Genomic DNA, 24,518 nt, shown 5'->3' on the forward strand with positions numbered 1-24,518 from the left:
AAGAGGAACTATGGCAAAACCATTGGCTGTTTTAGAGTGGAAGTCAATGGGCAAAGAAGGGTAAACAGGAGCTCCAAGGAAAGGTGAAAAAAAATCCTCTAGCACGAGTGGCACATGAGCCTGTATGTGTGCTTTAGCGCTTGCTTTAGACCTTGTCTCTTTGGTCAAACAAAAGGAGCATGAAGAAGGAAAGCTGGGCATGGGGCTATGCCACAGATTTACACATTCTGGCTGGTGGTAACTGATGGGAGAACACCACTGGAGCATGCTTCAGCCCACGCCCTCTGAGATCGCTGTGAGAGTGAACATCCAAGCCACAGCTTTGCTGCCACCCAGACTCCTCCTCAGCAAAGCAACTGGAAACCTGCTAGCACACTACACAGCTCTGGCACCCAGGACGGTGTCCTTCGCAGTGACTGTTTTTCTGACTGCAAGGGCTTTCCATTCCCTCCTCTGCCCCAGCCAGATGTGCTGAGCTAGGGAACTTTCCTCCTTGGACGAGTTTGGCACTTTGACTTTTGCTTTTGTTCTGATTGGGAACAAAGCCCAGAGCCTTCACTCACATCTGTAAACCAGAATTAGACTGTGGCCCTGCACAGCCCTGTGCTTCCTAGGCTTTCTGCCCTGGGCATAGACTCTTTGCTGGCCCAGGTGTCCCAGCCTGCAGACAAACCAGTGAGAAACCTTTCAAGTAGGTTAGTGTTGAAACCCTGTGGATTTGGTGAACTGAAGCAGTCTTCAGTAAACATTTACACTTTGTTGGCTATCCAGATTTGAAGAAAACAGTGTCTCATGGCAATTCAGCTCCACTTACATGATTATTACTTCTGCAAAGACCAGTGAACATTAGAAGGTGGTTTCAAGTAATGTTGCAGCATGATTTCCCAAGGAAAAAGGACTTGGAGCATCCTTCCCTCTATTATTATGTCCAGCCAAGCAGGTGAGAAATGTGGAAGGGAAGTTTGTCAAAACTGGTGGGGACATGAGCTGAGGATACCCTTGTGATTGTGATGAAGGCACTCGGAGAGGACTTGGAAGATATTGTGAGGGACATGGTAAGAAACTGGAAGAAGTGGCATTTAAGGGACACTGAGCATGTCTGTGAAAAAACAGACTTCATTAGCTGGACTGCCTGCATAACTGTTTGCTATGACATATATTGCAAATAGCACAGCCTAGGCAGGGTTGGGTTGTGGTGCGGGTGTGATGTCCCAGTTTGGTCTAAGTTCTTCTTCCCTATCCTTCAGATTTTATGGACCTTCCTTCTGTTGTATGAACACAGCCTATAGTGTGCCAAAATCATCCCCAGGGCCTTGGGGTTGTACCACAGATGTACTGAAACAGGCAGAATTGCCACGTGAATTTCCTGGCAGCAAATAAGAACAAAAAGCCAGAAAAGGTCAGTAGGGCTGTCTGTGTGAACAGATTCTGATTCACTAGTAGATCTGAAGTGTGGAATTAGGCACCAAATCCAAAAACCTTCCTGGTTACCAGGCACAGAGACATTGTAGCACTTACAGATGGCTTTAATGCTCGGCGCTTTTTTAGGCAGGGTTTCTAAAGCTAACTGCAACCAACCACAAATCTTTCACCAGAGGCATCAAAGCCCCAGCTAGCCCCAAGGGATTTCAAAAACCACCATGAATGGATTTCAGCTGCCTGCTTCCTCTGAAGAACTTGCTAAGATTTTGCCACTGAGGGATGTTTTTAGTGGATGCAGGACAGTTCAGAACAAACTTGAAACCATCTGGACTTTCAGAGGCCTTTCTTAGGCAGAAATTTGTTTGCAGCGTGCTTGTCTCCATCGCCAATAAGCCATACATACAAGAGGACTGTGGAGCCTAAAAGTGCTTGCGAGTGGCTGGAGAATTGCCTGATGCCGGCCTGAAATCTCCATTTGTTCCATGTTGGGGGTTTGGAGACCCTTGTGGGGGTTTTTGTTTTCACAGTGGGGCCATGCAGTGCGATAGTGTGGTAACGAATTCTGCAAATATGGAGCGACAGACAGACACACAGTCTGGAGACAAGACAGAGCCTGCAGAATGGAGTAGGTCTGCAGAAACTGAATAGACTAAAAGTGGACCCACACAGCAACAAATTCTATAAAAGTAAAACCACATCATGTGAAAATAAACACTAATTCAATAATGACCAACTGCTGGTACGCTACTGAGACTTTTCCTCGTGCTTTGGGACTAGAAGCCTGGGCACTTACTCTACAGTCATCTGAGATACTACATCAAAGGTGGTGAAGCCAGCACTGGCAAAGCTCTCCTTGTACTGGCTCATCTTGATGGCATCCAGCCATTCATCCACAGTGTTGAAGCTGGTATAATCCGGGATTGTGCGGTCAAGTAGGGGGAGGTTCATCCTGAAACACAGAAATGGGGAATGAGCAGAACAAACAGCAGCAAGCATGTGTATTTCTGCACCCTCCATCAGCTGGCGGGACCTGGACCAGCATCGTTCACAGTGCCTGCCCTGTACCGTATTGAGAAGTACCACCCCAAGACACTCTGTTCAACTGAGGGAAGAATTGTGTAGAGCATCAGAGAAGTCTTTCTGGATCAGTTTTTACAGGAGAGGCAGGAGCCTTCAAAGATGCAGCTCTAAAATCCTGGCTGCACAAGGGGAGACAGTACATTCTCATAAAGGGGTCAGTGCTTCCCACAAGTTGGTGTATCCCCACCCAGTTTAGGGAAACATCATACTGCCTGATGAGGCTTAATTTGCCTCCACTGCGTGTGCGATTGGACTACCAAAGCAACCACACCCACCCATCACATGTACATGAAACCAAGATGCTTCTCTAACTGTGCCGAGTACACTGTCCAACTCAATGAGCTGTCTGTGTTCACCAGATCCAACCTGTCCAAGAAGAAGGACCAGAGCAACCTTGATGTCTTTTAATGCCCTTCTTATAAAGGACTGAAGAACACAGGCCAAGCTGCCTCTAAAAGAGCTAGCCTAGAGAGATGCGAGGATGGTGCCCACCAGGACACTAAGGACAGCAGATCTGCAAATAGAAGCCAAAAGACAAGAGGAAGACAGAGATACATACCCAGAGGAAAGAGGTGCCATGGCTTTCAGGCTGTTAGGATTTCGGATCATTTTATCTAAAGTGTTGACAATTTGCCCAAATTTGGGTCTGTGGTTTCGATCCTTCTGCCAACAGTCAAGCATTAGCTGGTGCAGGGCATTTGGACAATCCATAGGTGGTGGCAGCCGATAGTCCTGCTCGATAGCATTTATCACCTGCGAGAGGAGAAAAAGAGTTCAATACAGAGGCAATAAAACCTATTTAATTCATACTGCAGCAGGGCTGCTCTGCCTACGCTTACTGCTGCCTGTCATCTCAGCCACTGATCCTTGTAGCAACGCACTACTCTGTAACTCCCAGCCCTCTGCACATCATGTTGTCCTGTGAGGTGATGCCAGCTTTGCTCAGCCGACAGGCAGCCTTGCTCACTACTTGTGATGAGCCATGCGCATCAGTCTCCTAATCTGGGGGAAGAGAGCATCCCCGCTACCCTGACTAGGATGTGTGAGCCCACAGCTCCAGGCATGAGAAAGCTGAGTCAGAGAGAAAGGTTCACGTTTCCAAACAGGTACACAGCACAGCGTAACAGCTCACTGCGAGGAGGAGATCCCTGTCCAGGAAGGATCTGCTCGTGAGTTACAGACAGGGGAAGCTGCTCCTGTGTTTTCCTTCCTTCAATGGTGCTTTCTACTCCTTTTCTACTCCTGCACTGAGCCGACAGTATGATCTGGATCTCCCCACAGTCCTGGGTACATGCAAACTGAAGCATGCAGCGGGGAGGACAAAGACCTTGTTCAGCAGAGCCAGACACCAGAGAACCTTGCTACAGCATGCAGAGAAGGGTTGCAGCACACCATGCCTAAGCCACGCTGCAGCTCTGTGGGCCAACGCAAGAAGGCTTTGGCTGCTGCCCGTTTGGTCTCTCCTTCCTGCACCACATGACCCGGGAAAATGCCTGGCCTGGCAGCGTTCAGTGGAAACAGCACATGCACAAGGGCTAGAGGATCTTCTTCAAGGGCAACCCTATCTCCCTGTCACTCTGCACCTGTAGCCCTCCGTCCTCTCCCGGGTAATCACGGATCACAGAGCTGCACAGCTTCTTCCAGGGGCATATGTTCCTCTGACAGAGGCATGTGACAGGCAGGCTTCTCCCGCCTCCTTGGCCTTATGCATCCTACACACAGCACAGACAATGAAAAGTGAGCAGAAGGAGCCATGGACACTAGAAACGGGCTTGTGCATGGCACCAAAAGCCAGAAGCGAGGATAAAAGCCAGATACTGCAGTAACTGAAATCAGGGGCAGCACTTTGAAACGACCAACTCTCCACAGAGATGATAAAAAAGGGGAGGGAGATTGGCAGAGCCTCCTTCAGGGATCCAGAGGAAGGACCTCGATGTCTCTGGTTATTCTCATCATGTGATCAAGGCTGCCATGGCTTTGTCCAGCTGTGTCTTGCATACTTCCAAGGACAGAAATCTGTCTGGTAGGGCTGTACCACCCTCTGGGGAAGGACTAGCCATACCCATACAGCAGCATGATGAATACATTGTTGAGCAGGAAGGCTGCATATAGAAAATTGAGAATACTGCAGTTGGGATTGGGAGAGCATCAGGGAAGAGTTGGTAGAGAGGTGACACTGGAGGTGCTGTGGCAGTAGAAGGCTGTTGCTCCAAGGGAGGGTAGGTGGCAGATCCATGATAAGCAGTCCAGGGTGTGAGGTGGAGCATCTGGCAAGGTTTAAGATGAACTGTGGCTTCAAGCAGAGAATGGATTGGGAGGGTGCTCCAGACACTGATGTGTGTGGCCAAGGTGCTGGTCAGGCTGACCCGAGACAGACGGGGGCTGGCACCGCTGCTGCCAAAATCTGCCAGTTGGAAGGAGTCCTCCCTGCCCTCTGCCCCCCTGGCTGGACATGACGGTGCCCCCCTGGGCCTGCGATGGTCCAACCTGAGGCATTGCTGGTGTGCTTTGTGCAGCTCTTGGCTCCCATTCAGGGATTCTCCCAAGAGGTGCAAGCTGTCCCCTCTCCCCGCTCTCTGGATGGCAGATCTATCCGAGACAGAGGGAAGGGGAAGCACGGGGGGAGCAGGGCTGGGGAGGGTCATCACGCAATCATTAAGCACTAGTCTCCAGCATGGACCGAACGGTTTCACGACAAGCCGCGCGCCTCGCTGCCAGCAAACGCATCCAGTGAGGGGGCACAGGCTGCGCTCCCTGTCTCCTCTCCCCCTGCCAGCCTCTTCAGGCGCTCACACCCTGGGGTCAGGAGGCTAATCTGCAGCGAATATCTGCCATGTGCTCATTTGCAGGGAGGACCAGCTGCAATTAAGTGGTGACAGCTTCTGGGGCGCAATGTCCTGCAGCAGAAGAAGGGGAAGAAAATGCTGGGGACAGGCGCTACGCAGCAGGCTGTGCTGAGGAGACGGGCACAGGCTCTGCCATCCCCGCCGACTGAACTGGTGCTGCCACAGCACGGGGGCTGTGGCAGGAGAAACCATTGAGGGAAGAGGTACAGGGGAGGAGAATGACGGAGGGCTCCACGTACAGAGGGATGCCAAGGCGGGGAGAAGGGCAGCGACACCTGTCTGCAGGAAATGCTCGAAACTGCAGGCAATAATGAAGCCTTAACGGGAAGGGAATTGTCCTTTTTGAGAAGGGCATATTGGTAACTGCCTTCCCTTTGCCTCAAATAATTGATGCAAAGACTTTTCTGGTATGCCAAGGGCTGGGGCAAGGCCATGAACAGCCAAAGGTACTAAGATATCATGTATCTGCCCCGGGCATTGGGGACTCACTTGAATAAATTCCCCACCAGGCACTAGGGAGGAAATTGTCCCACTCCGGCGAAACCTGACGTGGCATGGATGGAGTTCTATTGACTTGAAAAAGGTCTGATTTGTCATCGGGGCGGGAGGAGTTGCAGGAGTCAGGTGGGAGCTTGGCTCTCACTGTCTCCCTGTAAGGCAAGTTTTTTTCAGGAGCCCACAGGATGATGGAGATGGAGGTGGCAGTCTGAAGGCTTCAAATGGACTGCCCAGAGGCAGCTCTGAAACAAGCTGGAAGCCAGGCAGATGCTGTAACATCCAGGTTTGCAAGACCCAGGCTTGCAGCAAAGGGGGAGGACGAGCCTTCTGTGCACCAAGGGTCTACCCAGGACCTTGGTGTTAGATCCTGAGGGTTCACAAGGCAAAGATAGCATGAAGAAGGGCAGCTCTCCAGAAAGACAATGTTACAAGAGACCTGGGAGCCCCACACCAAAGGGGTCTTCTGGACACACACGTGCAGTGCAGCACTCTGCATGGCACTCATTGCCACTGGACAGATGGGCTTTGACCACCCAGGTATCAGATCAAGAGAAACAGGGAGAATGGCATTGATGGTGAAGGTGTGGACTGCAGCCACAGGTCATCCTTGCATGGAGGCAAGGACTCATGGAAACTGCCTGGGTCCCAGGCAGCAAGGATTGCACGTAACAGTTCCACCTGAATTAGAGAAAAGTCATAAAGTATTTAAAATTAAGCGTGTTCTGAAATACCTTGTGGTTTTGGCTTCTAGCTGCATACAAGTTGCTTGGCTTCTTCAACATCATAGTCCAAGCTTGCCATGGGAGATTTAATGACCATCTAGTGGAAGATGTCCTTGTCCATGGCAGGGGGGTTGGACTAGATGATCTTTAAAGGTCCCTTCCAACCCAAACCATCCTATGACTCTAACAGACTTTCACCAAAAGCCTGTGGTCTCATGAGATGAAGATCTGCCTGCTGCTCCAGGAGCTCTCAGGTCAGTGGCAGCATTTTGTTTTCCACCTGCCTGCTCCCTTTCCTCCTGGGCATCTGTCTACCACCGCTGAGGGTGCTGACATTAACCCTGTCCTACTGCAGTGCGTGTTGTACGGTCCCTAATCTCTGCCACAGCAGCACAATGGGACCAGAACAAAAGCCAAAGTTATCCCCATTACTTCTTCCAAAGGCATTGACCTTGGACACATCTCCCACAACAGAGAAAGCTCCAGACCTGCCACAGGCTGGGTCTAGCTGCAGCCATGCTTTGGCCTTGCAATGCTCCCAATTTCAGTGTTTCTGCTCCTTGTTTCTTAACAACTCACATCTTGATTGGTCATATCCCAGTAAGGCCGCTCGCCATACGACATCACCTCCCACATGACTATTCCGTAGCTCCACACATCGCTGGCCGATGTGAATTTTCGGTACTGAATTGCCTCAGGTGCTGTCCACCGTATTGGGATCTTCCCACCCTGCAGGAAAAAAACAGAGAGGATGGTAACAGAAAGAGCAAGAGTAACTAAAAAGATGAGTGTCCAAAATATTTGCCTGCAATATGCTGGTAAAATCCTAGAAGGAAGGGACCACAGGACTATCCCTAGATCAGGGTGGCTGTGGCTTGTCTAGCCAAGTCCAGGAAGCCTTCAAGGATGATGATTCCCCCCCGTTTGTCTGGTGACCTGTCCCAGGGCTGCACCACCCTCTTGGAGAAGAAGATTTCCCCGTTATTCACCTTGAACCTCCCAAGCCACAGTTTTCTCTGTTGCCCCCCTTATTACATCATCTGGTACCACTGCAAAGAGTTTGGCTCTTTCTTCTTCGTAACTGCCCTTTAAGTACTGCAGGTCACTTGTAGGTGTCCCCTTAGCCTCCTCTTCATCATATTAAACAAGCCCAGCTCCTTCCACCTGCCTAGTGCTATAGCAATCTATGGCATGACAAAATGCCCATTGTGCTAGTAGGGTCTTTTGTAGAAAAATGAATGGTTATGAATGTAGAAAAATCCAAACTGATCCCCTTTGAATCTCCCTCCGTCCTTTTGCTGTCACCTAGCTATTTCCAGAGCAGAATAAAAGGAATTAGAACACCATCCTCTTCAGCTTCCTACGTCTGTAGACTCTTTGAAGTCAGTGATATATCATCCGCTTGAGCTGAAGTCCTCGTGTGTCAGTCTGTTCATATATACATGATCCAGCAGTTTTTGATCCTTCCTGCTTCTGGAGACAGAGGTGGAGTGAGCGTCTTCTTTAGAATGGCATGCTTCGTCACTGGTGGGAAATGGGATGGACTGGGTGGGCACTGGGGTCTTCTGTGATCCTGCTGGGCAACAGCAGCTCTGGAGAAATCAGAAGGACTCCCACTCCCATGGAGGAGTTATGCACAGAAGTGCACAAGAGTGGCGTACACAGCATGGGGCCACAGGGATTGCAATCCTCTGCTTAAGCCCTTGCAGCCTCCTGATTTTCCACCAGGGTCTTTGGACTTGAGCCATTCACAACTCAAGGGACCTTCTGAAGGGAAAACCTTCCCCTATGCTGAAAATAAGCAAAATTGTCTGAGTTTTGTGGCTGTGAGAAAATTAAGGAACATTATATTTTGTCACTGAATAACTACCATGTCTTATGAAGGGCCTCCTAGGACTTAATAGGACTCAGACCCTATACATGCTACATAATGAAAGAACCATAATGTTCCTTAATCTTCTCACAGCCACAAACCTCAGACCTCACAAACAAAATATTTTGTTTTCCACAAGAGGGAGAGACCAAGCATTCCCTACCAAACATGATGTCCTCTCCATCAGGCATGCTCTTAACAGAGCTCTTGACAAGCAGTGGATTTAAAAATTGGCTAAAAAAGAAGTCCTAAAGTAAAAATTGGAGACTGGGTATGTTTGGAGGATCCTCAGGGGAACTTACTTCAGTGAGACCTCCCACCTCTCTGGTGATCTGACCCACAGCTTCACCACCCTCTTGGAGAAGGAGATTTTCCTAAGGTCCAGCATGAACCTCCCAAGCCATAGCTTGTGGCTGTTGCCCATCCATGGACACAAGGTCTCCAGGATAATTATAATAAAAACCACTCATGCATCGTGGGATGCTTGAGGATGGTATATTTTGAAGAGGAAGATACTATTACTTCTGGTACTCATAGTGGGTGCACATATTCCATCATTATAGATAATATATGTCCTGCTACAGTGCCCACAGTTCAAGAAGAATAAATCAGAGATGACAGAGAGAAAAGCTACAGGCACAATAACAGGAATAGAAAACAGTAGTAAACACCAGAAGCTCCCATGTATTTAGCTTAAGAAAGGGAAGGGTAATTGGATGTAAAGATCATGTTGTGAAAAATAAATGTTGCTAGCATTTCTAAAAGCCATAGGATGACCGTATAAGATGGAATGGTCGATGTTTGAAGCTACACAAGTTCAGATGCACACATTTTTAGGTGTTTGTTAGGTATTCAACTACTGTTACAATTCACTAAGAGCTATGCCAGACATCTCATCACCGGCAGCTTCAAAAGATCTGAGAGATGATTTCCTACAGATCATGCCCCAGCTCTATCAACACTTATTTCCAAGAAGTCCTGTCACAGGCATTGTAGGTAGGCATTGATTCTGTAGATCATCATTGTAGAGCGATGCTGTGTGCCTTCACAAACAATGGTATTTATGAGAACTCCTGGCTGCAATCTTACTGACCAACAACAAAGTCTCCAAATTATCCTTTGGTCCCTGTGCACATTCTGCAGCCTGAGACAGGCCATGAGTCCTCGGTGGCACTTATGTCACTGGCACCGTGGCATTCCAGGGAAGCTGTTATGTGATCACGAAGCCATTTCTGGGAATGTTTCTCTGTCTAATTCAGAAAGACTCTCTGGAAGATCAGTATCCAGTACTGCAGGGCTTCACACAGCACACATCCACACTTCAGTCTGTCATTCCTGGGGCTGAGTCAGTGACATGACACGAAAAAGGCTCACGGCCTCCTGGCCAGCAGGGCAGCACGATAGGACAGCAATGGTAAAAAAAACCCAGACTTGCTGCTCTGGCAACAAATCCGTCAGGGCAGCATCTCCGAAGACCCCCAGCTGGTCCATGCTGGATGGATATAATGCGTCAATCCAACTAAGGGCTTTATCAGGGACATGTGTATGTTTGCAGATGTGTTTGAAGAGGCTCAGTTACCCACAGGAATGAGTACAGGGCCCATCAACAGCTACTGGACAATGGGACAGGACCTTGCAAGAGAAAACCTTCCTTCTTTCATTTCATTGGTCTTTCCCATCTGGCACCTAATTTCCATTGTTGGCACTCTGAAAAAGCGCTCTCCACGTCAAGGGGGGATCTCCCCCTTTCCCTCTCTCTCCCTGACCCCCTCCTTCACCACCCATCCCTCCCCCTCTGGAAGAGCAGCGTTACCAGTGCACTGGTGTAGGTGGGATCAGAGGTGTCGTCCTCCAGAAAACGGGAGAGGCCGAAGTCGGACACTTTGCAGACCAGGTTGCTGTTCACCAGGATGTTGCGGGCAGCCAGGTCCCGGTGCACGTAGTTCATATCAGCCAGGTACTTCATGCCTGCCGCGATGCCCCGCAGCATGCCCACCAGCTGGATCACTGTGAACTGCCCGTCGTTTTGCTTAGGGGAAGAGAGGGAAAGAGTCCACATGAGAGAAGCAAATTCACAGCCCGCCATGGTCCGGCAAACAGCCAGTAGCCTCTGCCTACACTGCACGTCAAGACACAGCTACGCCACGAGTACGTAAGTTCCTCTCAAAACAAGAGGGTGGAGAGCGGAGAGCTCACGGGGGCTGGAAGTCGCCCTCATGCACCCTATGGGCATCACTACCAATGGCTGCTGTCATCTAAAGGTGGCAGATCTGACACACCTTGCACAGGAGGGTTGAGAAGGGGCAATCTATTCCTATTAAGCAGGTTATCAGCCTTCAACACAGTGAATTATCCATTTCAAATTCAGATCTATAAATATTTAGACAGAGCAGCTGGAGGTGAAGTCCTGCTGTGTTAAAGCTATGTCAGACTGTTCCTCTGTCTCCACAGAGGCAGTTTCTAAATGTGGGCATGCGTACAGGGAGGCACAGCCTTTCGCTAGTATGAGTGGACAAACACATGTAACAGATGACAGCCTTGGTACCACCTCCACCTCTGTTCCGGAGACACAGACCTCTGGGCTACGCAGCAGCTGCCTCAGTGGCAGGGAATGCTGGGCACTGAAGGGCACTGTTATACTGGCAGAGGGGAGGGAACCTTCCCCTCCAGTCCTCCTCTGGCCCAACACAATCTCTGGGGCTGCATGCTCCTGGGATCTCATACCCGCAAGAAGGAGTCCAGTGAGCCATTCTCCATGAACTCAGTAATGATCATGACTGGTGAACTCTTGGTCACCACCCCCTCCAGGTGGATGACGTTGGGGTGGTCAAACTGCCCCATGATGCTGGCTTCACTCAAGAAGTCCCGTCTCTGCTTCTCCGTGTAACCAGACTTCAGGGTCTTGATGGCCACAAAGATCTCTCTTTTGCCAGGAAGCTTGAGATGCCCACTGCACACCTCACCAAACTCCCCTGTGAAGAGAGGGAAACAGGCAGGGCTTGTCAGCCTCCCAGACCTCTGCCTTTCTCCCCGAGGGACCCCACTCCCAGGGGCTCCAGCCGTGCCTGCCCCGCACACCCCTGCGCCGACCACCCACCATCTGCTCTGTGCTTCCTCCCTCTCCCCACACTAGAGACCTCCCTTCAGGTGGACTCATCACTGGTGAGGAGGACTGGGCACTACATGCACGTGGGAACTCCTTGTCTCCAGCACTGGATGCACCTGCTCCTCCAGCACCGGACCACCTTGCTTCTGCTAGTCCAGGCTGGGGCTAAGTGTAAGACCTCACTGACACTAGTCTTCCGTAAGGCTAAATCCTCACCAAAGCCTGAGACCACAAAGGAGACTGTGCTGCTGAGGGCCAGCCAGCCATTCACAATTCACCTACCTGCCCCAATCACCTGCTCGATCTTGACACAAGAGATATCGATTTCTTTTGCAAATTCCCTCACAGCCTCATTGGGATCTTCGTAGGTGAACGGATCGATATAAATCTTCATCCCTGGAGTCACTGCATAAAGGTGAGGGTGAGAGTCAGACAGACAGATGCAAATGGAACGACTGATGGCTGGCATCAAGGAAAAGAGAAACCTATTTGTGTGAGGGTCTTTTTTACTTCAGCAAGTTGCATAATCAAGGGCATGAAGCAGACACAGCAAAGCAGTTTGAGACAAAACATGCAGAGCCATGTTTGCACAGGACTATTAAAGCTGGATTCTAATGACTATTGGCCCATAAGTCATCGCTGGGGCAGTGGAGGGCCGCATCGTTAGCTAGGACTGCAAACTGTGACCACAGAAAACCACAGATCCTCTGCAGCAGGATTCAGCTTTAGCAGATCCAGAGGAAAAGCAAGAGAAGCATTTGCTCTCAGGAGATGGTGCATAGGCACGCCAACGTCACACCACGCTCATCATGCTGCAACACTGCAAGAGGACCATTTGTAGAGACTGCAGCTCTGCCCCATGGCCTCCTCTGCATGCTGCTTCCACCTCAGCACACCGTCCCATCGGAGGCACGGGAAAGTGGAGGAGGAGACCTGGGCTCAGCACTCAAGACAGGAGATGATGAAGGTCTGCCTTGGGATGTAAACTGAGGCACAGGCTGCTCTTGGTTCTCTACATGGAGATCTATAAGGGAGGCAGCTCTAGGTATTACTGACACAGCCACCAAGCCAGATTGACTCCTCCACAGGGGTGTCTGTGACCCTTCCAGGGGCAGTGCGAGCAGGACAGACAGTCCAGTCTGCCCCCTGTTCTCCTGACACGCAGCCCTGCCTGAGGCTGGGTTCCCTCTTGGTAGCCTCAACACGGCCAAGACAAGCTGTAGGCGACACTGGGGAAATTGCTGGGGAGCTGAGCAGGGACTGCGCCTCGGACTGGTGTCCTGAGTGGCAATGTGGCTAAAAGGCACCCCAGGCCCGTTATCAGTTCATCTGCATCCGGTGGCATGGAGCCCGTTCCAACAGTCGTGAAGGCATAGCTATTAATGCCATCCCAGCCTGAAGCTGTCACGTTACGCACCAGACCCGGGGAGAAAGTGTGAATGTATGTTTGCACATGCGGCAGGGACTGACAAACAACTGAGAGCTGCATTTACATAATCTTTCTCGAAGAGTGTCGTTTTTCCTGGGAAGTTAAAGCAATGCAGGCAGCAGGCTGCTGCCCTGGCACAGAGCTGCAGTCCGGTGCCCTGCCTTTTGGGAAACGTTTCCCAGGTAAATGCAGAAGCAACAGTCCTGTGCTGAAACACTACTGATGTTTTCCATTTTCTGAACAAGGCTAAGGTCTGTACAGGAACAAGGTATAAAAAGGACAGAAATCCTGAAGCTGCAAGTATAACACAAGGTAAATAACAACTGAGATGTGAACAAAGCAGGATTATAGCGACAGGTCTCTAGCGAGGGAGGAGAAAGGTGTTTCGGAGGGCGTGCAGCCAGGGGCTAAGGAGGGGAAGGTGGATGCACTGGGGTGAGGCTGGGCGCGCAGCGATGTCCCCAGCAGGAGCACGGGATGTGAGGGAGTGCCCTGCAGCACACAGGGATGTTGGAAGAGAGAGGCTGCAAGAGAGGGCATGTTACGCATTGTATTATATACCTATATGTATAGATAGATCTGATCTGCTGGGCTTCTGGGAGCACTGGGATGGGCTCTAGCAAAGGCAGCACGAGGTATGTGGGTTCGTGAAGAAGGACAGCACTCTGCAGGACGTGGGTAGGTTGGGAAAGGGGTCTCACTGCTGCCCACAAGCTGGGCAAAGCTCAGGAGCTGGAGCAGCAAGACAAGGTGTGGTGGCAGGGGCTGCACCACAGAAGAGGGTGCAGGGGCACGCGGAGGGGTGTGTGCTGGATGTCACAGGGGTTTGTAGGGCACGCACAGGTGTTCACTGCACGGCTGCTTGCACACAGGTCTGGAGAGCATGGACTGTACGAGGCAGGGCAGGGACCTAGGTCATAGGGGACTGGTGGGGAATCTGGACAGCAAGGAGGTCCTCCTGTCTACACATGCACACGCCTGCCCGGCTAGGTGGCCTGAGCCCTCCCCGCACGCCGCAAGGAATGAGTGAACAGGAACACAAACCGAAGAGAGAGCGGACCCCCAGGCCTGGCGGGGGGCCGCGGTACGTACTGTGGCCACTGGTATAGTGCTGCAGCTTGTCGGTGTACTCAGAGTCGGCACGCTCAAAGCCCCGTCTTCTGGAAAGAAAGGGAGTCCTGAGCACCAGCAAGGGTCCATCGGGGCTGAGAAACACACCGCAGGGGCATCTCTTTCCCCCTTCACCCTCCTGTCTCCATCCTCCCCTGCCCCTGCCACCCTCCGCCTCCAGTCGCCACCCCCTTGCACAGTTCCAGCCCCGGGTTGTGCGCTCAGACTGACCTACCTGTTGCACACAATAATGATGACGACTACAGCAATGAGGAACACCAGTCCTGCCGCGGAGGAGCCGATGATAAGTGGCAGCTTCTCCTGGACACTGGTCTGGTACTCGGCTGGCACGCAAGGAAGAGGGAACGGGTTAATGTGGCACAGGATGGGTCTACACTAACAAATTCATCGAGGTCAGAGCAGGCCCTGAGCACTGCCCACATTTGCATGGCTATTGCTAATGGGCTTCCCGGCATGGTTTTGGTCCGGGACAGCTAGCGCTGTCCCAGGCATGGCTCAGGTTGGCTATGCCAGGGGATGTGCCCCAGTAGGAAGGCTGGATGGAGCTATCTTTTTTGGGTGGGAAAGTTTAGTCCCATGGATGCATGCATGCTGTGCCTTGCTCCTTGGCCTCAGGGACAGAAAACTGGCTTGGCCTGTTTTATTTAGCAGCGCAAATTTAGAAAATAGAGGCCCAGGTCTGCATTTGTCATCAACAGCTGTGCACATGAAAATCATAAATTTTGTTTCCTCTAAATCCAACTGAGTGAACGCATCCCCATGCCAGAAAAGCTTGGCAGAAATTGGCCTAGATTATGCGATTCCCTGCATGGGCCACCAAGTGCCATGCCTCTCTCCAGGTCTTGCCAGGTTGAATAAATGCATCTGACTTGCCAATGAACCCTTGAAGGGACGAACAGCAAGGGGACCAGCACTGCTGCCAGATCTCCACCTTGTTCAAGTCCCTCTAGACCCTGTGACACCTTTATGCAGAGGCAGCTGAAGACTCACCTTCAGTCATGGTCTGGAAATACATCTTGCCACTATACCGGCCATACCCGGCCACAGTACGTGCCCGCACCTGGAAGACGTAGATGGTGCCAGCTTTGAGGTTTTGCACTGCCACAGTGTTGGTGGGGCTCTTCACTGTTGTCGAATTTAACTCGCTCAGATCCTGCCAAGAAAATACAAATCTGTCGTTAGAAAAATGAGTCCAGAATCAGGCAGTGCATTTCCAAAAGGAGGAAGCACAGGAGACCAGGGTAGCACGGGTGGAGAGACCACCGTGGGGGGACCATGGGCCTGAACAAACAGGTCATTCCTCCAAGTCTGACTCCTAGCAGGGAGACACAGAAGCAGGAATGGGAGTACAGATATCCCTGGGCTACCCACCACCTCTCAGGAAAGGCTCTGATGAAGGTGTTAGCTAGAAACCTCAGGCTGCTTCTCCAAGCCTTGAGCTCAATGGGGATGGGAAATGCTTCTCTCTTCTGTGCCCACTTTCTCTCAGCACTGTCCTTCTTCCTCACCCCCTCCTCCTGTGCTTGATCCAGCCTCAGCACCCTCTCCATTTGCTCTTTCCCATCTCCCTTTGCCTGTGCTGGAGGTGAAGGCCGCCTGAACACAGGGTTTTGGACCTCAGGAGAAGTACTGCTACCATCCCCCTGCCCAGGGCCTGCTTCACCAGGGACCATGGCTAGGTTTTCAAAGGTGGGGAACCGAAGAGCATATTCAAAGGTGCCAATGAGACTCCTTCCAAATTTCTGTTCCAACCCTTGTGTGCAGTTTTTCTAGCTGAGGACCTGAGCAGTCATATCATAACGGTATAGATGGTATCGCACTTATGTAGGTGAGGGAGCCATCACTGCCCTTAGTAATTATGCCCTTAGCTGAGCATCCAGAAGCACTAGTGGATGGGCCCTCCGCTAGCCACTGTACAAGAGAACAGACTGTCCCTGTCCTCCCCAGGGACATGGAGAAACAGGTCAACAGAGGAGGATGAAAGATGGTACTGAATGTGGTGCTTCCTATGATCAGGGCAAGATGGCCAGGTGCCTGGCAGCCATGATGTCCTGAAAGTCAGCGCCAAGCAGCCATATATGCAAACAGCACGATGTTTCTGGAAAACAGAAAAATCTTAGGAAAGCCAAGCTGTGAGTATGAGCCCCTATAAAAGCAGACACAGGCAGTGATTTTTGAATCAAATTTCTGTAGCTATGTTGAAAGTGCTCATCCTTTCTGGTAACACCTCCGATCTGGCAGGTCAGGCTGCCTCGGCAGGATCGCTGGTTGGAACAGATCAGCTGCTGACAGCTCAAAATCTGAGCTGGCAAGTTTACAAGTGAGTCCCTGAGATCTGCTAACTTCAAGTCACTGCAAAGGGCTCAGCAAGCCCAAGAACTCCCACCCCGCACAGACTCACCAGAGAGGTGAGATAACCTCACGAGAAGGAGGCAGGGACTGGCAGAAAGAAGTCAGACACATAGTTTGTGCAATCCCATCAAGCGGGACTGAGGGTGTGACCAAGGGACTGGGCTTTTGTCTCAGCTGTGAAACTCCACCGGAGGGGCACGGAGGGATAGCTGCTTGTACCATGCTACCATGAGATCAGAGTGAAACTCCTAGTGAGGAGCAAAGCGTCCACTCCTCCTCACCAGCTGCTTCTGCAGTGGACTCCTGAGGGACAGGGGGTGTCAAAGAGGCAATCAGGCAGAAGGTCCCACCTTGTGATGAACTAAGGTTTCCTCACACAAAGGTGCAAGTTGCACAGGTTGTTGCTATCCTGCGCTGCTTTCGCTGCCTGCAGGCAACAGTGAAGCAGAAGTCAATGGAGAATCGTGCACCCAACCCTTTGCCTAGGGGGGCTGTGCCCTCAGCCTCCTCAGCTGCTGGACCACAAGATGAATCAGAGGTTGTCTTGCCCAGCAATAAATGATGGAGTTTGCCTTTGGGGGCTGCTGGTTTCCTTTCTTTTCCACTCTCCACATTGCTAGCCATCTGGTGACTTTGCTTGCACGTTCATTCACTTCTGAGAACAGCACTGGTGCCTTCACTCAGAGGATCTTCTGCACAGCCAGAAGCTGTGGTACCAGCAACATTAGAGGCCCACAACGAACAGTCATTCACTGTGGGGTTCCATACAGCAGACCATGTTGAACCAATGTTCTCCTCATGTTCCTGGGAAAGCCTGGTGCTTTCTCAATTAGTCATTGTGCTGGAGCAGAATTGCAAGTGCACTGGCATTTGCAAGATGGATTATACTCATGACCCGGGTTTGTGCAGACTATTTGCCTCACAGCTGCAAAGCAGCTGAAAGACAACATTCACGGCATTAATTTCTTCTTGTATTAAGCTTTTGATTGAGCAGTGCTCTGGTGTAGATGGCTGGTAAGAGAGCGGTCTGGCAGGAATGTGTTTCTCCAAGTGTGCAAACTCGTAGGCTTGGAAATGCCGATGGCACATCATTCTGCAGGGTAATGCAGAGCAGCTCTGCAAATGCCTGGGAGACCTCTGCTATTAACAGTGTTCAGGAACGGTTTTCTCCTCTAAAAACGACATCAGTTTTATCCATCTGGACCTGGCGCCAAAGGTGCCTGGGTATCACCGGGGTGTTTGGGAATTCGATTAATGACAATGAAAAGCTCTAGTACAGATACACAGACAAGAAACATCAAGAAAAGATGAGCACACAGAAAACGGATTGCCTTGTTTGTCTGATCAGGCCTCAGCACTCCCTTGGACCTTTCCCAGGCAGGCTAGGAGAGAAATAGGTCAGGACATGTTTACAGTCTTAGTGCTCAAGGGCTTGGATGAATCCTCCCAGGCCCTTGGATGGCACTAACAACACAGTTGCTTTAAAATCATTTGTCCAACTGTTTGAGGGAACCTCATCCCTGCTCCTGGAGGACTTTAAATTGAATACAATGGTCATGATTACAAGCTGGTTTAAACCTGGGAAATTGATGTCTGTCTATCTCAGAAAGGTGTGCTCATGCTGGTGCCCTCCTTTAATCCCAGACCACAAGGGAAGAGCATTTACACCTGTCCACCCTCTATCAGACCTATTCCTTCCCCCGGCATATTGCTCAGCCATCACCTCTCCAGCAATTCACTTCAAACTTCTCCCCTTTTACCCCTCTGGGCTTCTCCAGCAGGTCCAGGGCATCCCCGGTGGTTTAAAATCCAAATCCCTTTGCTGTTTCCCCCAGCTTGTTTTCTGCAGAGGTTTAGTGGTTGGGTTTTTCCCCCTGCTGCTGATTTTAGTTTGAGTTTGGAAATCTTAATTCAAAATAACACACTTCTTGTTTCCTCATAGGTTTGATTTTGAGTACTCATCTGGTTCCCCTTCCCCTGAGCCAAATTTAAGCTGAAAACAAAGTCTGATCAACAAAGAAACCAAAGTCTGATCAACAAAGAAAGAGTTTCTTGAAACACGGATAGTCTGTGAAATGCTCGAAGGATTTGCAAAAATTGTTTCTAAAAAGTCATGTTTTATCAGCCAAAAAAAAAAACCAGTCAAAGCAAAATGTCAACCAACTTAATTTGGCAGACAGCTCCTCTGTGTGTCTGCACAGCAGCAATCTGCTGTGGTTGCTGAAGCAAACAGGGCCACATGTACAAAGCCAGTCCAAGGCTGTGTGTCGAATCATCACACACAACTGAATTTTGGCCCCCATGGGACTGAGGACGTTAGGAGGGATGCTCAGATGTGGTACCAGGGTCCTGACAGCCACTCTGGGGGTGGATCCATGGGGTCCACAGCTCCCAGACTCTCATGGGGAGCACCACTTGTGGGGAGACCTCAAGAGCATTTGCCCTCCCAGCCAGGTATGGGGTCAAGTGCTTTGTGGTAAGAGTGTCTGGATGCCTCTCACAAGAAAACTGAGCCCTGGACAGAAGTAGCGTGGACCCTGGGAAGGGACCAGGACCGCAGGAAAGCTATCACAGGGCTCCCTGGCAAGGTTTCCTCTGAATCTGCTTGATCTCACAGTTTTCCCCAGACAGAGCCCCTTCCAAGGGTCTGGGCAGCACAGGGGGAAGGGGCATCCCAGCTCTTGCTCCATCCTGGGGACAGGTGGGAAACACCAGGCAGCAGCTTTGGCCCCAGGCTCGGGGATGCTGGTGTCCAACACTGCAGGCTGGAGACCAGGGAAGTCCTCTGAGCCATCCCAGGAGCAGTGCTTTCAGCCGACCTTGGCACGAGCCCTGGTGACACCCAGTTCTGGGGACGCTGGGCTCCTGCCAGAAGCTCCTGGGCACTACGAAGGCTACAGCCAGCTCTACTCCCACCTCCACCTCCACCATCAGCTGCCACAGGTTGCCTCTCCCCCACCCTTCAGCCCCCCCAGCCAAACCATGCCCTTTCCCCAACATTGGCTGGAGACATCAAAGGGCTCCTGTGCCTCCTAAAACATTTGCATTGGTGACTGAACCAGGCACGAGGGATGGGCTGAATGTCTTCAAACAGTTACAAAATGGGTAACTTACTTACAGCATACCCTAAGCCCAATCATTTTGCATAACAAGGAGAGCTAATTATTCTTTGCAGTGCTTGACACTGCAGTGGGTCTCCAGTTCCCACACTCCGGGATGAATTTGGCAACTTTGGACAAAAACTACTACGCCCTTTCTAAATGAAGACAACACTCACTTTTTTAATACGAAAAACATTGCCAGGTGCCTCTTGGAGGTAAGAAAAAAATACATTAAGGAGAGGACCATGGAGAGCAGACACGTCATTCAGTGTTTGAGTAACAATCTGCACTGATTCGCTCTAATGACATGTGAAAGAAAATCATCACGTTGCCTCTGTACAGACATTTTTAATAGCATCTAATAATAGCAATGTTATAAATAATCTGTGAAATGGAAACAAAAATACACCTTTGTTTCAGGTATTGTGAACACCTCTTTTCTGTTAACGCTAAAACGTTCCTTTTTTTTATTTAATTTATGTCTTTATATAGAAGAGAATCAATTCAAAATGAAGAGCCAAAACAATTTTTACACAAGATGCATACGTTGCTATTCTTATATTTGAACTGTTTTCATGCTAATAAAATATAATTTTCTACTGGGGAAAAAAAATTCCACTAGAAACGACTTAACTAGCTCCAGAGATATTTTCTGAGCATTCAGAAGCACATGGGACAGTTTGCAATGAAATATTTTGGAAGAAAATCACCTCTGTACAGACTGGCAGTGGAGTGAGGACACACCTGGGATGTGTCACACACCCCATCCAAATTGCAGTATTGATGGGAAGCAGGGGAAGAGCACGGCATATCCAAAGCTATGCATTTTGGGACTGTTCCCAGGGATCAAGTAAATGGCTTTCAATTGCAAAACTCAGCACTGCAATGGCTAGACCAACGTGAGATTCAGCTCTGCCAAGCAGGCAAAGAAGGATATACATTGCCTTGTTGAAAATGCAGAGGGTTCTTGACTGACCAGCTGAAGCATTGGCTTGACTACTGATGGATCAGACCTTGAGTGTGCAACTGGGACTTCGGAGTAAAGGCTCACACACACGGAGGAGTTTGCGGACAGACAACTCCACTGCCATTGGCCAGGCCCTGCCTCTAGCTCTTGGTTATTCCACTTCTTTTTTAACCTGTTTCCAAATCCTCTGAGGTTTGCTTGCTGTAGGACTAAGCTTTGACCCAATGATCCCTTTCTGAGAACGACGTACGACTTGGTGGAGGAGGAGATAAAGACATGCCTTTCTTCTTGAACCAAAGCACCAGCAAAAAAACATACCAAGAGGTTCAAATGATTCTGCCCCTCTGCTCTGCTCTGGGGAGACCCCACCTGGAGCCCTGCGTCCAGCTCTGGGGCCCCCAGCATGGGAAGGACATGGAGCTGTTGGAGCGGGGCCAGAGGAGGCCACAAAAATGATCAGAGGGATGGAGCACCTCTGCTAGGAGGAAAGGAGAGCTGGGGTTGTTCAGCCTGGAGAAGAGAAGGCTGTGGGGACACCTTATTGCGGCCTTTCAGTACTTAAAGGGGGCTGATAAGAAAGATGGGGACAGACTTTTTAGCAGGGCCTGCTGCGACAGGACAAGGGGGAATGGTTTTAAATTAAAGGAGGGGAGATTTAGACTAGATAAAAGGAACAAATTTTTTATGATGAGGGTGGTGAAACACTGGCACAGGTTGCCCAGAGAGGTGGTAGATGCCCCATCCCTGGAAACATTCAAGGTCAGGTTGGATGGGGCTCTGAGCAACCTGATGTGGTTGAAGATGTCCCTGTTCATGGCAGGGGGGATGGACTAGATGACCTTTAAAGGTCCCTTCCAACCCAAACTATTCTGTGACTCTATGATTCTGTGATCCCTTTCTGAGAATGATATACATCTTGGTTGAGGAGGAGATAAAGATTTGCCTTTCTTCTTCAACCAAAGCACCAGCAAAATTATACCAAGAGTTTCAAATACCAGGACAGAGAGCGCCTCAGCACCAGCACGTGGGGCTGCTTGCGTTGCCCTCTCTGCCAGGGCCAGTGCTCCACCTGAGAGCCTGCTGCCATGAAAAGCATTGCTTGAGTGTGGCTTGGGCCACTTGTCCCCATGATCAGGGACACGCTGTGGCCTAAGCTCTGACGATGGGGCAAGCAGATGCTCACCTTGCGGTTGGCTGCGAAGACCGGTCACAAACAGCAGCTTCCCCTTTAGACAAAAATTCCCTTTATTTACAACCTCCCCCAGAAAACAAAGGGGAAGGGAAGAAAGAAAGAGGGGGAGAGATTAAGAGACAGTAATAGGAGGAGAATGAACTCCCTGAGATCTTCTGTCTCTACTTCAAGGGTCCCCAGGGAAAGGACCCCTCTTGTTTCCCAGATCTGTCTTGTTACCTACTCATCCATCTTGCCACATATTTTGGGATCATTTCCAAGGGTCAAATAAATGGCTGTGATTTATGCAATATAGGTCAGGACCTATTTAACAGCTTACAAAGAAGCTCCCCCCCTCCCCGTTCTCCCTCTGGCTCTTGGTGATGAGAAAATAGGTCACAGGCAGGCAGTGGGGGGGATTAATCATTTCTTCCGGCAACTGCTGGGAAAAATATTTTCAGTTCCATTTAATCATAAAGCTTTTTAATTAGTTAGTTTGCAATTTTTAATGTATAGTTTATAAGCTCTTGTGTAAGGGGGCAGATTCCTGGAAGGAGAAATCTCCTGCTCCCCACCTCCCGCGGGTAGCAGCGATGAAGTTCACCAGCCAGGCAGAGCTTGGCAGGTCCTGGGGCCAATATCAACATGGTCTTCAGGTCTCTCAGCAGCCACACAACTCCGGCCCATGGGATGGACACCCCAGCACAGCCCTGGCTTGCAGTCCCTCTGCTTGCCTGGGCAGCGGGGAGGTGGAAGGGGCATGTTCCTCAGGGATGAAAGAGCCGGAGCTGCGGGATGCCTTCACATCGGCCTCCCCCAACTCCATAGTGCAGTGTGTACCCTCCATGGGAGTATGGAAGAGCTTCTCCCTGGTGCAGCTCCCAGGTAAAGCGGTTCAGGCTGCTGCACATAGACGCCAAACTCACCTTTGATGTAAATGCACTGACGGACAGCATTACACAAAATCTCAAAGACTGGACACTCAGCTAGTGTGGGCCAGCCTGGGACTGGATGATCTGTGACATCCCTACTATCCTCATTCCCCACTAACGCCCCAGCAGGGGAAAGGGAAAAATTAGACCCTGGACCCTGGCTACCCAGCTCTCCCTGCAATAGGTCCACCTGCCACTCGTGCTGGAGAGGTGAAGGGAGCAGAAGCTCCTCCTGAAAGACCAGCAGATTTCCCATGCTTGCGGTGTCTACGCAGGGTCACTGGAACCACCACTGGCTCCAAAGGGTTGACAGCCACTGCCACCTACATGGCCAACCTCAGCAAGAGAAGTAACCTATTGATCAACCAACTGCTGTAGCCCGTCTTATGCCCTTACGTGAAGCTTTGCACCACCTCCTCTCCCAAACACCTGCGGCTGAACCCTGCCGAGGTCCCGCAGTACCTTCTCATAATATTGCAGCTCATAATCCAGGATGACTCCGTTGGGTTGGTCAGGCTGAGACCAGGAGAGGGTAATGCTGTCCACGGTGCGGCTGACCTGGTGCATGATGGACACAGCTGAAGGAGCTGGAAGAGAGAGCGAGAGAGAGGCCTCAGTCAGATGCCTGCAGGGGCAGGACCCGCATCCCCTGGCTGGAGGCAGGCACGTGTAGTATTGCTATTTGGAGCTACTGAGTTCGCTTCCAGCAGGGCTGTCCAGGGGTCAGGAGATCCTGGCTTTAGCTGTTGGTAGAGAGCAGTTAGGGGAGAGCAAAAAGTTTCCACTGCTCACTAAGCGTTTGTAATTAGAAAACATGTAGGGCAGCGTCTTGGGCAGGAAAACAGATCGTTCCCAGGCAAAATGAGCCCAGGGTTGGAGCAAACACAGCCTCATTCCCCTGGAAAAAGCACCACCAGCCCAGCAACATGCAATCCTCCCTGCTTGCCATGGGGAAATAGGGGGTTTTGTACTTTGACATTTGCATAGAGAAGCTTTATAAGGCACAGGCAGACGCAGGAAGCAAGCAGCTCCTCTCCGCCTCGGTGTGCTGGGTCTGCAAGTTGCACATGCCAATCAAGGGAGGTGCATACAGCAGCCTGAGCATGCAACGCAAACCTGACCTGACATGCTGACAATGGTGAGTCGCCCGCCGCGTCAGAGTGCCCTGGAAATAGCACACCCACAGACGCCACTTGTCCCACTGAGCACAATGGGACCTTCCAGCAGCTCCTCAGACAGCCCAGCTGGCTGTCCACCCCTTGCGCTGCCCTGCGCTGCCTACGTGGCTTGACACATGGCCAGGTAGGAACAGTGCAGTCTCAGCTGGTGCCGTGCCATGGGAAAACTGTCCTCCAGGGACCTGTGCTAACAAGTCCATGGGGCAGGGACCACGGTGCGGAGCTGCCATCTCCCTGGGAAACTCTGACTGGCTCTGATCCTGCTTGCTGTGGACCGGGGCAGGTGAGCAAGCAGTCTGGACTGCTTTTAATCTGGCTGGCTCAGGTATTGATAGCAGAGATGCCACAGCACTGCAGGTATCAGCCTACAGCCCCCCACCCTTGCTGGAGGGGCTGACACACACGGATGCCCGTGCTGCCTCCCCTTCACTGCGGCTGAGCCCGGTGAGGCAAGCACGTGTCCTTGCCCACCCTGCGCCCAGCCTGCTGACAGCACTGCCAACACAGCCTGCACGGACGTCTGTCCGGAGGCCATCTCAGACCTCACCCAGCACCAGCCCAGCCTTGGAGAGTGCTAACTCCAGCACAGCGTTAGCCCTGGCACGCCTGCCAGCACAGACTCACTGCTTCAGCAGCTTCAGGGCAGAGGGGAAGCCTCAGGGGTGGGAGAGAAAGCTTCCCCATCACTTGCATGCCAGGCCTGGTTACAA

At 50.9% G+C, this 24,518-nt stretch overlaps 1 protein-coding gene across 5 annotated transcripts in view; it reads right to left on the bottom strand.

Moving 5' to 3' along the window:
- Positions 1-24,518, bottom strand: part of EPHB2 (EPH receptor B2) — a 131,801-nt gene that overhangs the window by 2,090 nt on the left and 105,193 nt on the right. For 2 of the 5 annotated variants that reach the window (XM_087755181.1, XM_087755186.1), the window contains 10 exons: positions 23,093-23,217; positions 15,098-15,260; positions 14,322-14,430; positions 14,021-14,136; positions 11,830-11,952; positions 11,166-11,413; positions 10,255-10,470; positions 7,148-7,297; positions 3,062-3,255; positions 2,216-2,371 (listed from right to left, as the gene is read on the bottom strand). In XM_087755181.1, coding sequence (XP_087611307.1) covers positions 2,216-2,371; positions 3,062-3,255; positions 7,148-7,297; positions 10,255-10,470; positions 11,166-11,413; positions 11,830-11,952; positions 14,021-14,136; positions 14,322-14,430; positions 15,098-15,260; positions 23,093-23,217 — 1,600 coding nt within the window. The remainder of the gene's footprint in view (positions 1-2,215; positions 2,372-3,061; positions 3,256-7,147; positions 7,298-10,254; positions 10,471-11,165; positions 11,414-11,829; positions 11,953-14,020; positions 14,137-14,321; positions 14,431-15,097; positions 15,261-23,092; positions 23,218-24,518) is intronic. The other 3 variants (XM_087755184.1, XM_087755182.1, XM_087755183.1) reach the window with 3 other exon arrangements.

The sequence above is a fragment of the Nipponia nippon genome, unplaced genomic scaffold, assembly GCF_047370975.1.
Source record: "Nipponia nippon isolate SJK-2023a ecotype South Korea unplaced genomic scaffold, ASM4737097v1 scaffold_19, whole genome shotgun sequence".
NCBI lineage: Eukaryota > Metazoa > Chordata > Aves > Pelecaniformes > Threskiornithidae > Nipponia > Nipponia nippon.